This window comes from Dasypus novemcinctus, chromosome 25, assembly GCF_030445035.2.
Source record: "Dasypus novemcinctus isolate mDasNov1 chromosome 25, mDasNov1.1.hap2, whole genome shotgun sequence".
In the NCBI taxonomy this organism is placed as follows: Eukaryota; Metazoa; Chordata; class Mammalia; order Cingulata; family Dasypodidae; genus Dasypus; species Dasypus novemcinctus.
Genome location: NC_080697.1, coordinates 1,559,356 through 1,573,773, shown reverse-complemented (window position 1 = coordinate 1,573,773; position 14,418 = coordinate 1,559,356). Strand labels below are relative to the sequence as shown.

At 38.6% G+C, this 14,418-nt stretch overlaps 1 protein-coding gene across 9 annotated transcripts in view; it reads left to right on the top strand.

Moving 5' to 3' along the window:
* Window positions 1-1,839: 1,839 nt before the first annotated feature.
* Window positions 1,840-14,418, top strand: part of LOC101428600 (zinc finger protein 596-like) — a 116,937-nt gene continuing 104,358 nt past the window's right edge. For 3 of the 9 annotated variants that reach the window (XM_071211880.1, XM_071211879.1, XM_071211877.1), the window contains exons 1-2: window positions 1,875-1,964; window positions 7,036-7,210. In XM_071211880.1, the coding sequence (XP_071067981.1) occupies window positions 7,184-7,210 (27 nt within the window). In that variant the 5' untranslated portion in view covers window positions 1,875-1,964; window positions 7,036-7,183. Of the gene's footprint in view, window positions 1,965-3,851; window positions 3,925-7,035; window positions 7,211-14,418 lie in introns of all 9 variants that reach the window. The other 6 variants (XM_058287853.2, XM_071211882.1, XM_071211875.1 and 3 more) reach the window with 4 other exon arrangements.

Sequence of the window (14,418 nt, the reverse complement as noted above, 5' to 3'; positions counted from 1 at the left end):
AAGGACCTAAATGTAAAAACTAGAACCATAAATCACCTAGTAGAAAATGTAGAGAAACAACTTTTAGATCTTGTGGTAAGTGGTGGTTTCTTGGCTCTTACACCCAAAACACAAGCAATGAAATAAAAAATAGATTTAAAGGATTTAAGACTTCCTCAAAATTAAACATTTTTGCATTTCAAACATTTTTTCAAGAAGGTTAAAAGGCAGCATATTCAATGGGAGAAAAACCAACAAGGATTTTATTTCCATGTTTTATAAATAGATCACAGAAGTCAATGACCATAAAACAACCAAATTTAAAAATGGGCAAAAGAATTGAATAGACATTTTTTCCAAAGAAGAAATACAGATGGCCAAAAGAGCACATGAAAAAATGTTCAACATCACTAATTATTAGAGAAATGATGAAAACTGCAATGTAATAGTGTTTCATACCATACAGAATGGCCATTATTAAAAAGATAGAGAATTACAAGTGCATGAGAGGATGTGGAGAAATATGAACACTCCTTCACTGTTGATGCCAATGTAAATGCTGTTGCCTCTGTGGGCAATGATTTGGTGGTCCCTCAGGAAGCTAAATATAGAACTACTCTATGATCCAGCAATCCTACAACTAGGAATATATACAGAAGGACTGAAAGAAAGAATGCTAACAGATATTTGCACATCCATATTCATAGTGGCATTACTCACAATTGCTAAAAGATGGAAACAGCTTAAATGCCCATGAAACAATGAATGGATAAACAAAACGTGGCATAAACTTGCAAGATAATACTCTTCACTTGTAAGAAGAAATGAAATCAGGATGCATTTGCCAACAAGGATTAACCTTGAGTGAAATAAGGCAGAAACAAAAAGATGAATATTGTATGTTCTCACTGATATGGACTAAATACTATTAGTAAGTTTATGTAATTACAGTACAGAGTACAGGTGAGTAGGAGATAAAATGCTAGCTAAGAAAGAGGAGGTGATATGAAATGTATGTAAAATGTTTAATAAAGTCAGTTGTGAATATGTTGCAATGGAGAGAGTTGAAAGTAGCACATCATTATGACTATTACATACACTGCTTATTTATAACTTGTGATTGTAGTTGAAAGATGTAGTCTAGGGAGGTCAATGTTAATTGAAAGACAGCTAGAGGATAGTCTACATAGTGATTTTGGTGGTAGATGAGGATTCTGTTAAAAAGTATAAATACAAGAATATTCTTCAACTACAAGATGTTAAGAATTTGGTGATAAATAAGAAAAATACAACCAATGTAGACTATAATTACCAATAATATTGTGATATTTTTGTAGGAAAGGCAAAGAAGGTACTATATCAATGCTAAAAGTTAAAAAAAAATGAGTTCAGTTTTATGAGAAGTGAATATGATTAAACTTTTTTTTCTTCATTTCCTTCATTAAGAAGGAGATGTAGATAATGTCATTTAACCAATCTCTGCGCATTTATGTATCTTTCTGAACACTGGAGAAATAACTGAGTTTGCTTTTAGGATTAAATATGATAAATGTGACCGGACAGAAATTTTTAGATTAATGTTTTCATAATTAGTTAAGCCGCCTTTGCATATTATTTTATTTTTGGAAGTTGAGATAAAGTCAGAAAAAATCAATGAGGGAATAGATGTAGCTCAAGTGGTTGATTTCCTGTTTCCCATGTATGAGGCCCTGGATTCAAAATAAAAACAAAATAAAAAAATGAAATAAACCAACTCTCATTGGAGAGTGGATGTAACTCAGTGGGTGAATTACCGCTTCCCACGGAAGAGGTCCTGAGTTCAATCTCTGGTACCTCTTGAGGAAAAAAAACAGTGGTGGCGGGGTGACGTCATCAACCAGCGCCGGAAGCCATACCCTGAAAACACCTCCGCGATCCTCAGGAGGATGGTAGAGACTGGAGAGGGGCTCCACAAACGAAGAATTGAAGAAAGAGAAAAGTATCAGGTGGGAAACTTCTATCCGGGACCCACTGGTCCTCTTCGCTTCCCTCTGAATGGGGGCCCTGCAAAGCTTCTGGGTTCTGCAGCAAGCAGCCTGGACCCCTCTCACTGGGGAAACGGGTTTTCGAGGAATGAACAGCAGTGAGTTGGGACCCCGTGCATATCCAGGCACAGAGACCCAGTGCTGAAAACAATTTGCTGCGGGGTGCTGGAAGCAAAAGGGCCCCCATTTTAGGGGTTTGGGGAATAAAATCTCAGCAGATTGGCTGTGGCTGAGCGGCGCAGTCACCCATCCAGTTTCTGCCGGTTGAATTCCCTAAATGTAGAATGGACCTTTCCGAAGGTCCCACCTTTCTGCGAGGACGCTGTCCGAGTATCCGAGGCAGGATAACCTGGCAGGGAAGAAACTTTAGGCAGAAAAGCCTCACACAGAGAAATGGAGAGGGAGGATTAAACTGAATTCCTGCTAGACTGGAGAGTTCCAGAAATGAAAAGTGTAAGGAAAATGGGGGACTGAGTGAGGAAGAGACTTTAAACAAATCATAGGAGCAGGGGACAAAATTCTACACAGAAACAAAAGGAACAGATCAAGATTCCTGAAGAAGTAAGAGAGGAAAAACTGGCAAGTTATGGCAGGCTGTTATGTTGTACTGGGGAAAGGAGGGCTTACAAGAGATAGGAATTAAGTTAAGCTTCAGTTTGCTGATGTAGGGCTTAGCATAAAGGTCTCCATCTAGGGTCTGCTTAATTTCTTTAACTTACCCCGGTTTGATCTGGCTGTCAGCCATTGAGAGTTGTGATAAAAATTTAAGGTGTTGAACCCATTTTCACTTACTGCCTAAGGCCTTGGGGTGATATTTGCTAGTTGTTTTCATGTTGGGCTCATAGATGATCATGATGTCAATTTAAACATGATCATAATTTTTAGGTCATCCCAGACATAAAGAAATCATTTGCTGGGTCACAAGTGGTTGGTGACACACATTCAAATCTTTGGGAAAGCAGTCCACCAGGGAGATTATAATGAATACTATGAGTGATAAAAGGTCCAAATGCCCACCTCACAGTATATGCCTAAGCCCAGTTCCCATGTTTTGACCCAAATGAAATCAAAGTGATCAAAAGAAAGGCCTTACCCATTTAAATCATGTAGTGCATTTAATTATTTCATTCCGTTTTACCTTAACTTCCATAGAAGTATGTACCCAAATACAACAGGTGGTGTTGGCAATGACAAAAATGCTTCTTTGTTCAGCTAATCAATAACAAGTAATAAGTAACAGATCTAAAGACTTGTTGTGCAGCTATAGCTTTAGCAGTAGATTCAGTAATTTCTCCTATTGTGATTCTAATCCTGTTTTCATTTGTGTTAGCCCCAAGGCAAGACAGCAGCAATCTGCCCAAAGATCCAAACGCAGAATCATTACCTCCCTGGGTAAATTCTCTTTCCCCTGAGACTGTAGCTTGAAGGGAATAGTCCAATGAGAAGTTTCAGATTTATTATAAATTCCTAAAGGACTGTGAGGTGACCAAATGCATATTGCCCAGGCATTTTATCAACTATAAAGGTAATTTACAACCCAGTCAACTATCTGATAACATTTCCAAAATAAAAATATTGCCTGGGGAAATGAATGTGGCTGAAGTGATCAGGCTCCCATCTATCATATAGGAGGTCCAGCGTTTGATTCTCAGGGCTACCTGTTGAAAGGCAAGCCGGCCATAATAGTGACCTGGCCAGAGTGGAGTGCTGAGAGCTGGCCCATACAGAGAGCTGGCCCAGCAAGATGATGCAACAGAAAGAGGCACAGAGGAGAGACAATACGAGATGCAGCAGAACAGGGAACTGAGTTTGCACAAGAGTTTGAGCACATCTCTCCTTCTCTGGAAGGTCCCAGGATCAATTCCCAGTGCCACCTAAAGAGAAGACAAGCAGACATAGAAGAACACACAGAGAGCAGACAGTGAGTGCAAGGCAATGGGGTGGGGAGAAATGAATAGATAAAATCTTAGAAAAAAATTTTTAAAAGTTATTGCCTGGCAGTGATGTAGGCTATGGGTGGGAGGCTCTTTGTCTCTTCAGAGATAACCTAAGTTGTCTGTGACTTGTGAGTGTGAGACAGTAAGAGGCTGCAGTCCTGCCCTTGGTGACCATGGCAACGACTCCAGTCCCAGGAAACAGTTTATCAATGCAAACTCTGTAGACTTTGAATATTCAGGGGAAATGCAAACCAAATGTGCGAAAAGCTTATCTGGAATATATGAAGTCTATGCTAAAAGCTTACCTAGGGTGTGGAAGATATATATGCTAATTCAAGCCTATTGAGAACTGAAAGAAAAGAACCATTTAGGCTTTCCTCTCTCTATATAAAGGACTCAAAAATCTTGTTCAGGGCTTGGGTTTGCAACAGAAAGTTCCTGAGTCTGGCCAGCTATCAATTAACCATTTTTCCTTCTCAAAATTATTCCTGAGTCCTGGCCTTTCTATACGCAAATAATTGAACCTCTCTCAAATTCTACAACAGCAGAACAATGTAAATACAGTCAATGTGATGTTGTTTGTAGATTTATTAGTAGGAATACTATCACTTGTCCTTAGTATCCAAGGGTCTGTCTTATTGAGACTATGAATGAAAAGCTTACCAAAATTTATTTGTATTGTGAATATTTTGCAGATCCAATAACCTAAACCTGAAAGTGGACATGCATTGTTAATTTAACTTGTAGTTTGTGGAAGTATATGGACTATTATGGCAAGTTTTCCAAACTCTTCTATGATATCTTTAAAATTCTCTTAATCAGTTGTGTCTATTGTGTGGTTTACACTGAGCAAAACCAGGTTCTTTCCTTCCAATACACTTTAAAGGCCAATTCCTGAGACAGTGGGTTTCCAAGTGAGAAAGTTTATTTGCTAAGCAAGCAAAGCGATCATTGGTCTAGCAAGGGCCCAAAAATCTGCCTCCTTGATTTTGAGGAGTTTAGGGATTTTATGGTTTCAAACAGGGGAGGGTGGAGTGGTTATAATCACAGTAGTAAATACACACAAACCTATTTTTCAAATAACCATAAACAAAAGTAAGATCAGACTGGAATAACCATCACGATAGTATGTGTACACAAGGGTGTGCCTCATTTGAAATAACCGTAAAGAAAGGTGAGGTTGACCTAGCCAGTTTCAGTAATTTCAGGTATTAGCTTTGGACTATTCTATAATATAGTGAAAAAATAAGGGGAAAAAACATCTTTATAATGATTCAGTAATCATAAACTTAAGCTATTTCTTAATTCTTAATTACAAGGTTCCAGGTCCAAGAAATTTTAAAGCAGAATAAAGAAGAATTGGGTCTAGTATTCATATTTGATATGAAACAAGTGGTACAGTTTGATGTGAAGAGACTGAACCATTTGGGATAAAAAAATTCGTTATAGGTAGAACTATGGGGTCCCTTGCAATATGCATATATCAGGGTTTATGGTGACAATTCAAACAGTCTATAAGGTTATATTCCTTTGAAAAGTCCTTGTAGAAACAGACAATGACATTGTCTTTCCAAGTCAGTGCAAAGGCAAAGCATAATGAAATATAAAGATTTTATATATTACGAGTATTAGTAAGGTAGAGTCTATGTGAGGACTTGTTTATGCTAGGATTTGATCTGTCACTTTGGGAATAAGTAGTCTACTTTGTGACATTGTCTACTTCCCTTCCTGGCTAGTTGGATTTTTAACTCTCCATAATTAGTCCAGGAGTCTGATGGAACATTTTTTTGTTGAGTAATGTGGACCCATGGCTCAACACGCTGAAACTAATTTGCATTACCAGAAGTTAGGAGTACTTGGCAGGGTTCCTTTTAATCAGGATCAAGGGCTATATTTGTATGTGTCATTTCCAGTAGATCCATTATCCTGGTGTCAGATTATGATTAATGGAGTGTCTGTTATGTGGGACAGGAAAAGTGTCCTTTACTTGTTGAAGGTAATCTTTGGCATAATGCATTAAGGATTTGCAAATTGGGTCATGTCATTGTCTGACAATGTTCTCAGTTTATTCTCAGAGATAGGTCTGCCAGGAAAAATTTAATATGGGGAGAATTTGAATTTCATAAAATAAATGCTATGAATAAACAGAGGGCCTAAGGTAAAATTTGGGGCCTGTAAAGGCTAGGTTCTTCAATTAATTTAGACACTATTTATATAAGTTTATAATTATACCTGTTTTACTAGTGGCTGTTTTTGCATGAAAATATGCAAGTGCATTTTTAAAATATTCACGCTCAGTCCTTTTTGTGTAAGCCTTTATCTTAATGATAGCAACTGTAGATGGGAATAAAATGACAGAAAGGAGATAATTTACTTGTCCATAATTTTCAACGGGCATACCAGATGTGAGTAACCCTCTTTGCTTCCAGAGCATGCTGAAATCACTGTAGATCAGGGGTTCCAAACCAGGGTCTGTGGAGATTTCAGGGGCAGGTTTTCAGGGGGTCTGTGAGTATGAATTGAAAATTTTAATTTAAAGCCATGCTGATGTTGAGTGTCATAAAATTATGTGTGCCTACATTCTGAGTGTGTTCACCTGACTGGCAAAGGGGTCCTTGGGAAAAAAATGGTTAAGAACCCCTGTTATAACTGTTCACTGAATTTCCTTCTGATAGAAAACAGGGTTGGGTAAGAGTACAGAGTTCATTCTTTTTGGTGGAAGAAAATTGTGGATGGCTGCCTTATTCAATCAGTATGTGGTTGATAGTAAAGTATACACACTCTAGAACCATAAAAATTTTCCTTGTTTCTTCAGCACAAATATTTCTACTTATATAGTCACATGGGTGACTCAGAAAATATTGGTAGATTTCCATTCCTCTTAGATACACAGATTAGTAAGAAACTTTTGTTATAGGCACTTTAGAGTACTTGCACAGGACAACCAAAATCCATAAAACTGTGACATATCTTTGAAAAAGCAGAAAGGTTCATTTTGAGAATTTTAGAAGGAAGTGAATGACACAAGGTGTACCTTAAGTAGATTTATCTTAGCTAACATCTGTGTTAATCTAATTTTGTCTTTTGAATTATAGGACTGATGCTGTTACAACTACATTAAAAGAGAGTTTGCCATCAAAGTGGTGGTATTTCTAGATAGAAAGAAGCTCTGAACTACACTTGTGATGAAAGCAGCCTCATTAAGACTTGGGTTCCTTGCGTTCTCAGGCCATTTGGATTCTCATGAATAAGGGAGAGAATTTTAACCAGGTGGGAGAGTCCTCATTTATTTTGTAAATGATTTACTTTTTTTCCCCCCAAATTCTGCTCAATTTATTCATTTTTTAAAAAGATATTACATTAAAAAAAATATGAGGTCCCCATTCGCCCCCACCGCCCCCACCCCACCACTCCACCCACAATAACACTCTCCCCCATCATCACGTCACATCCATTGTGTCTGGTGAGTACATCTCCGGGCATCGCTGCACCCCATGTCCTGTGTTCCACACCATAGCTCACACTTTCCCACGTTCCATCCAGTGGGCCATGGGAGGACATACAACATCCGGCAGTTGTCCCTGGGGTACCACCCAGGACAACTCCAAGTCCCGAGAATGCCTCAACATCTCTTCTCTTCCTCCCATTCCCCGCACCCAGCAGCCACCATGGCCACTTTTTCCACATCAATGCCACATTTTCTCGATTATTAGCCACAATAGTTCATGAATAGAATATCATTAAGTCCACTCTGATCCTTAACTGTATTCCTCCTTCCTGTGGACCTTGGCTTGGTTGTGTCCATTCCACATCTATGTCAAGAGGGGGTTTAGATTCCACATGGATAGTGGATGCAATCCTCCTGCTTTCAGTTGTAGGCACTCTAGGCTCCATGGTGTGCTGGTTGACATTCTTCAACTCCATGTTAGCTGAGTGGAGTAAGTCCAATAAATCAGAGTGTAGGAGCTGAAGTCTGTTGAGGCTCAGGGCCTGGCTATCATATTGTCAGTCCAGAGATTCAAATCCCCTAGATATATCTTAAGACCCAGCACCAACTACAATTCCAGTAAAGTAGCATGAAAATCTTGTGAAAAGAGATCCCATCTGAGTCCAGCTCCATCACGCAGAAGCACCAGCTCCAAAGAAGGGCCAACTGGCATGGCAGTGAACCCCATCTGCCATGACCATAGAACCTGTGGGTCTCTTTAGCCTTCAAAAGGACCAATATCTGGGGTTGTACCTACTTTATCTGTCTCTGAGACTCTGCTCAGGTGTGCATAAGGGCAATCCTTCTGACAACCACCAGACTCTTTTTTAGAAACTCATAGCCATATGAACTCATTTGTCTTTTCCATTTCCCCCTTATATTAGGTCAAACAGCATTTTTAACTCCTGTTATTATATGTAGACAGGAATATTCTGCTGGTCTGTGTTGAACCTTTAATTTAAGGTCATTTTCTAGTTATGTCATCAGCTGGTACTTGGTAGTGATCTCTCGGTGCCAGGGAGGCTCATCCCCGGGTGTCATGTCCCACACTGGGGGGAAGGCATTGCATTTACATGCTGAGTTTAGCTTCGAGACTGGCCACATTTGAGTAACATGGAGGCTGTCAGGAGGGAACTTTAGGCACAGTGCTGCTCTAGGCCTTGTTCTTATTTCAGGTGTATAGGCTCACAAGCATAGTCATTAGTATCAGGGGCTCACTGTTGGACGCTCATTCCTTCTTGGTCCTTACCATTGCACCTGGGAGACTGCCGCTGCTCCCCTAGGGACCATGACAGAGCCCCCCTCTGGCCAGGAACCCAGTACCCCCCCAGCTGTTGTTTTTAATTGTTTCCACTATGAGTATATCCAAATATTTCCATGCACCCTGGACACATGCCCTGTATAACTCCCTGTCAACCATATATCGCCTGTCAATAGCATCCCATACCAGTATTCCTCCGCTGCCATTGTTGAACCACTCTGTGACCAAAACTTCCTGAAAATTGAAGCCCAATATAATGTCAGGTTCCCTTACTAGTAAAATGGAATATAGCGATGAGTTTAAAGGTTAGATATAGAATACATATTGATTTGGAAAAATTCTACATCCTATCTTTTTTTTTTCTTTTTTCCTAATTATTGAGCTTTTCTTCACAAGAGCCCTAGATCACAGTAATTCATATATACAATATACAGTACTCCCACACATCCACCATAAAACTTTTTCCCTTCCACAGCGATAATCTTTTAACTTATTCATATCATATTTACTGAAACTGATGTAGAGACTCTGAGACAATAGCTTTCAAACAAGGTGACATCTGTGCTTACATTGTGGTCCATACTTTAGGCTATACAGTTTTCTAAATTTTTTAGTTATCCTATGTTTTACATTATGGTTTACATTATTAGTCTGTCATCCCCTATATGCTTTTGGTGTAATATTACATGTTTTGTATCCATCCTTGTGTACTCTAATGAAACTCCTCCCTTGTCCCCACATTTACCTTGGTTCCATCCATTCAACATCCATTTTCCCCTCCCCTTGGGGCCCACAGCAACAGCCAATCTCCATTAACCGAGGAGCCACGTCCAGAGATACTTGCAACAGTGTTCAGGGCCTGACTTGCTCAACTGCCCTAATGCCCTGGGAGCCACCCTTTCTCTCGAGAGATACAGTTCCCTCTATTTCATAGCGTTAGTCCTCCCGAGGATGTGGTTCCAGCCCCACTCTCACTACTTGGGTCTCTACCCAGTGGTACAACCCACCCTGGCAAAATGAGCATTCAGACATTCCCCAGGAGTCCATCCCGCGTCAGACCATCCCCTCCGAGCATCCTAAATAGGTCACCCTCCTAATTATATTTTGATACAGTTTTCTCAGCATTTTACTTTCAACCAACACCTGACACTCTCCTATGTTCGTATGTTGCCCCTCCCTCCCCCCGATTTTTTGGGCAATATTACCCATCCGCCCATCCACAGCCCCCCTCAAACCCACAAAGCCCCACCCAAAGGCAATCCCTTGCCCCCATTTTATCTCTTCTTTGTGCTCATACTTACCGCCAGCTCATCATAGATTCCACCCCTGCAGACGTCGGCTCACATCCTTCCTCCACCCCCCGATTTCCTGTAAGCCTATCTTCCAGTCTCTAGCTCTCTGAGGCAGCTTGCTTATTTCATATCATTGAGGTCATGTAGTATTTGTCCTTCAATGCCTGGGTTGCTTCACTCAACATAAGATTCTCAAGATTCATCCATGTTATCACGTGTATTTGTAGTGTATTTGTTCTTAAAGCCGAGTAGTATTCCATTGTATGTATATACCACATTTTATTGATCCACTCATCTGTTGATGGGCATTTGGGTTGATTCCAACTTTTGGCGATAGCGAACAATGCTGCTATGAACATTGGTGTGCATATATCGGTTTGTGTCCTTGTTTTTAGTTCTGCTGGGTATATACCCAGCAGTGGTATTACTGGGTCATATGGCAAATCTATGGTTAGTTTTTTGAGAAACTGCCAAACTGTCCTCCAGAATGGTTGGATCCTTCTGCATTCCCACCAGCAGTGGATGAGTGTTCCCATTTCTTCACATCCTCTCCAGCATTTGTATTCTTCTGCTTTTTTCATAGCTGCCAATCTTATGGGAGTAAGATGGTATCTCATTGTAGTTTTGATTTGCATTTCCCTCATAGCTAGAGATTTGGAGCATTTTTTCATGTGCTTTTTAGCCATTTGTATGTCTTCTTTGGAGAAGTGTGTGTTTAATCTTTTTCCCATTTTTTAAATGGGTTATCTTTTTATTTTCAAGATATAGGAGTTCTTTATATATGCAGGTTATAAGTGTCTTATCAGATATATGGTTGCCAAATATTTTCTCCCATTGTGTAGGTTCCCTTTTTACTTTATTGACAAACTCCTTTGAGGTGCAGAAGGCTTTAATTTTGAGGAAGTCCCATTTATCTATTTGTTCTTTTGCTGCTCGTGCTTTTGGTGTGCTATTCATGAAGCCATTTCCTATTACGAGGTCTTGTAGATGTTTCCCTATACACTGCTTTCCAAGGTCTTTATGGTCTTGGCCCTTATATTGAGGTCTTTGATCCACTTGAGTTGATCTTTGTATAAGGTGTGAGATGGTAATCCTCTTTCATTCTTCTACATATGGATATTCAGTTCTCCAGGCACCATTTGTTGAATAGGCCATTCTCTCCCAGTTGAGAGGGTTTGGGGGCTTTATCGAATATTATGTGGCTATATATATGAGGTTCTATATCAGAACTTTCAATTCAATTTCATTGGTCTGTGTGTCTCTCCTTATGCCAATACCATGCTGTTTTCACTACTGTAGCTTTGTAGTATGTTTTGAAGTCAGGTAGTGTGATTCCTCCAATTTTGTTTTTCTTTTTCAATATGTCTTTGGCTATTCGGGGCCTCTTTTCTTTCCAAATAAATTTCATAGTTAGTTTTTCTAGTTCCTTAAAGAAGGCTGTGTTGATTTTTATTGGGATTGCATTGAATGTGTAGGTCAGTTTTGGTAGGATAGACATCTTAATAGTATTTAGTCTTCCTAACCGTGAACAGGGAATATTCTTCCATTTATTTAGGTCTTTCATTTCCTTGTACAGTCTTGTATAGTTCTCAGTGTATAAGTTTTTTACATCTTTAGTTAAATTTATTCCTGAATACTTGATTTTTTTATTGACTATTGTGAATGGTATTTGTTTCTTGATTTCCTCCTGATCTTGCTCATTATTGGTGTACAGAAATGCTACTGATTTTTGCACATTGATCTTATAACCTGCAACTTTACTAAACTCATTTATGAGTTCTTGAAGCTTTGTTGTAGACCTCTGAGGGTTTTCTATGTATAGGTTCATGTTATCTGCAAATAATGAAATTTTGACTTCTTCCTTTCCAATTTGAATGCCTTTTATATCTGGTTCTTGCCTCAGTGCTCGAGCAAGTACTTCTAAGACAATGTTAAATAGAAGGGAAGACAGTGGGCATCCTCGTCTTGTTCCTGAGTTTAGAGGGAAGGATTTTAGGATTTCTCCATTGTAAACAATGTTGGCTGTAGGTTTTTCATATATACTGTTTATCATGTTCAAAAAATTTCCTTGTATTCCAATCTTTTGGAGTGTTTTTATCAAGAAAGGGTGCTGTATTTTGTCAAATGCTTTTTCTGCATCTATAGATATAATCATGTGATTTTTTCCCCTTCAATCTCTTTATATGGGGTATTACATTGTTTGATTTTCTTATGTTGAACCATCCTCACATGCTTGGAATGAATCCCACTTAATCGTTGTGTATAATTCATTTAATGTGTTGTTGAATACGATTAGGAAGTGCTTTGTTAAGTATTTTTGCATCTAAGTTCATTAGGGAAATTGGTCTGTAATTTTCCTTTCTTGTGTCTTTGTTTGGCTTTGGTACTAGGGTAATGTTGGCATCATAGAAGGAGTTAGGCAATGTTCCTTCTGTTTCGATTTTTTGGAATAGTTTTAGCAGGATTGGTGTTAGTTCTTTCTGGAATATTTTGTAGAATTCACCTTTGAAGCCGTCTGGCCCTGGGCTCTTCTAATTGGGAGGTTTTTAATGACTGATTCTATCTCTTTACTTGGATTGGTTCGTTGAGATCATCAGTTTTTTCTTTTGTCAATATAGGTTGCTTATGTGTTTGTAGGAATTTGTCCATTATCTCTGAATTGTCATTTTTGTTGGAATATCGTTTTTCAAAGTATCCTCTTATGATAGTCTTTATTTCTGTGGGGTCAGTGGTGATATCTCCTTTCTCATTTCCTATTTTGTGTATTTGCATGTTCTCTCTTTTTTTCTTTGTTAGTCTTGCTAAAGGTTTGTCAATTTTATTGATCTTCTCAAAAAACCAGCTCTTGGTCTTGTTTATCTTTTCACATGCATTCCTATTTTCTATTTCATTTAGTTCTGCTCTTATCTTTGTTATTTCCTTCCTTCTTCTTCCTGTTCGATTACTTTGTTGTTTTTTTTTCTAATTCCTCCAAATGTGCAGTTAGTTCTTCAATTTTTGCTCTTCTTTTTTGATATATGATTTTATGGCTATAAATTTCCCTCTCAGTGCTGGTTTTGCTGCATCCCATAAATTTTGGTGTGTTGTTTTATCATTATCATTTGTTTCAAGGTTGTCATTGATTGCTTTTGAGATTTCCTCTTTGACCCACTGTTTTTCTAAGAGTGTGCTGTTTAATTTCCAGATCATGGTGTGAAATCTGGGCCTCTGTTCCTTGCAAATTTCCAGCTACACTCCACTGTGGTCAGAGATATTATTTTGTATGATATCGACCTTTCTGAATTCAGTAAGTCTTTCTTTGTTGCCTAGCATATGGTCTATCTTGGAGAATGATCCATGTGCACTTGAGAAAAATGTATATCCTGCTGTGTTTGGGTGTAATGATTTGTATATGCCTATTAGATCCAGCTCCTCTAATATACTGTTCAAATATTTTGTTTTTTTAGTGATTCTTTTTTGAGATGTTCTGTCCAGAGTTGATGGTGGTGTATTAAAATCCCCCACTATAACTGTAGATGCACCTATTCTTTCACTTACTTTTTCCAGCATTTGCCTCACGTATTTAGAGGCACCCTTGTTAGGATCCTAAATATTTATGATTGTTCGTTCTTCTTGAGAGATTGTCCCTTTCACTAATATGTAGTATCCTTCTTTGTCTCTCACAATTGTTTTGCACTTAAAGTCTATTTTGTCTCATATTAATATAGCTACTCCTGTCTTTTTTTGGTTATTGTTTGCTTGTAAGATTGTTTTCCAACCATTCACTTTCAGCCTCCTTGAGTCTCTGGGTCTAAGATGTGTCTCTTGTAGAAAGCATATAGATGGGTCATATTTCCTTATCCAATGTCCCAGTCTGACTCTTTTGAGAGGTGAGTTTAATCTGTGACATTCATTGTTATTACTTTCAAGGAATTATTTATGTTAGCCATATTTTGATTGGACTTGTGTTTGTCATATTTTGTTTGTTTTTTTCTTTCTCTTTTTGTCTTTTTTGTTGCTCTTACACTCTCTTCCAACTCTGCCTGTCCTTTTTTTCCCTTTCTTCCTGCAGAACTCCCTTTAGAATTTCTTGAAGGGGAGGTTTCTTGTTGGCATACTCTTTCAGTTTCTGTTTATCTGTGAATATTTTGAACTCTCCATCATTTTTGAATGCTAGTTTAGCTGGATAGAGTATTCTTGGTTGGAAATTTTTTTTCTTTCAGTACCTTTACCATATCATTCCACTGCCTTGTTGCCTCCATGGTTTCAGATGAGAAATCAGCACTTAATCTTATGGGGCTTCCCTTGTATGTGATGGTTTTCTTTTCTCTTGCTGCTTTTAGAATTTTCTCTTTGTCTTGAGTGTTGGATAATTTGACAAGTATATGTCTTGGGGTGGGCCTGTTGGGGTTTATGACGATTGGGGTGTGCTGTATTTCTTGGATATGTACATCTGTCT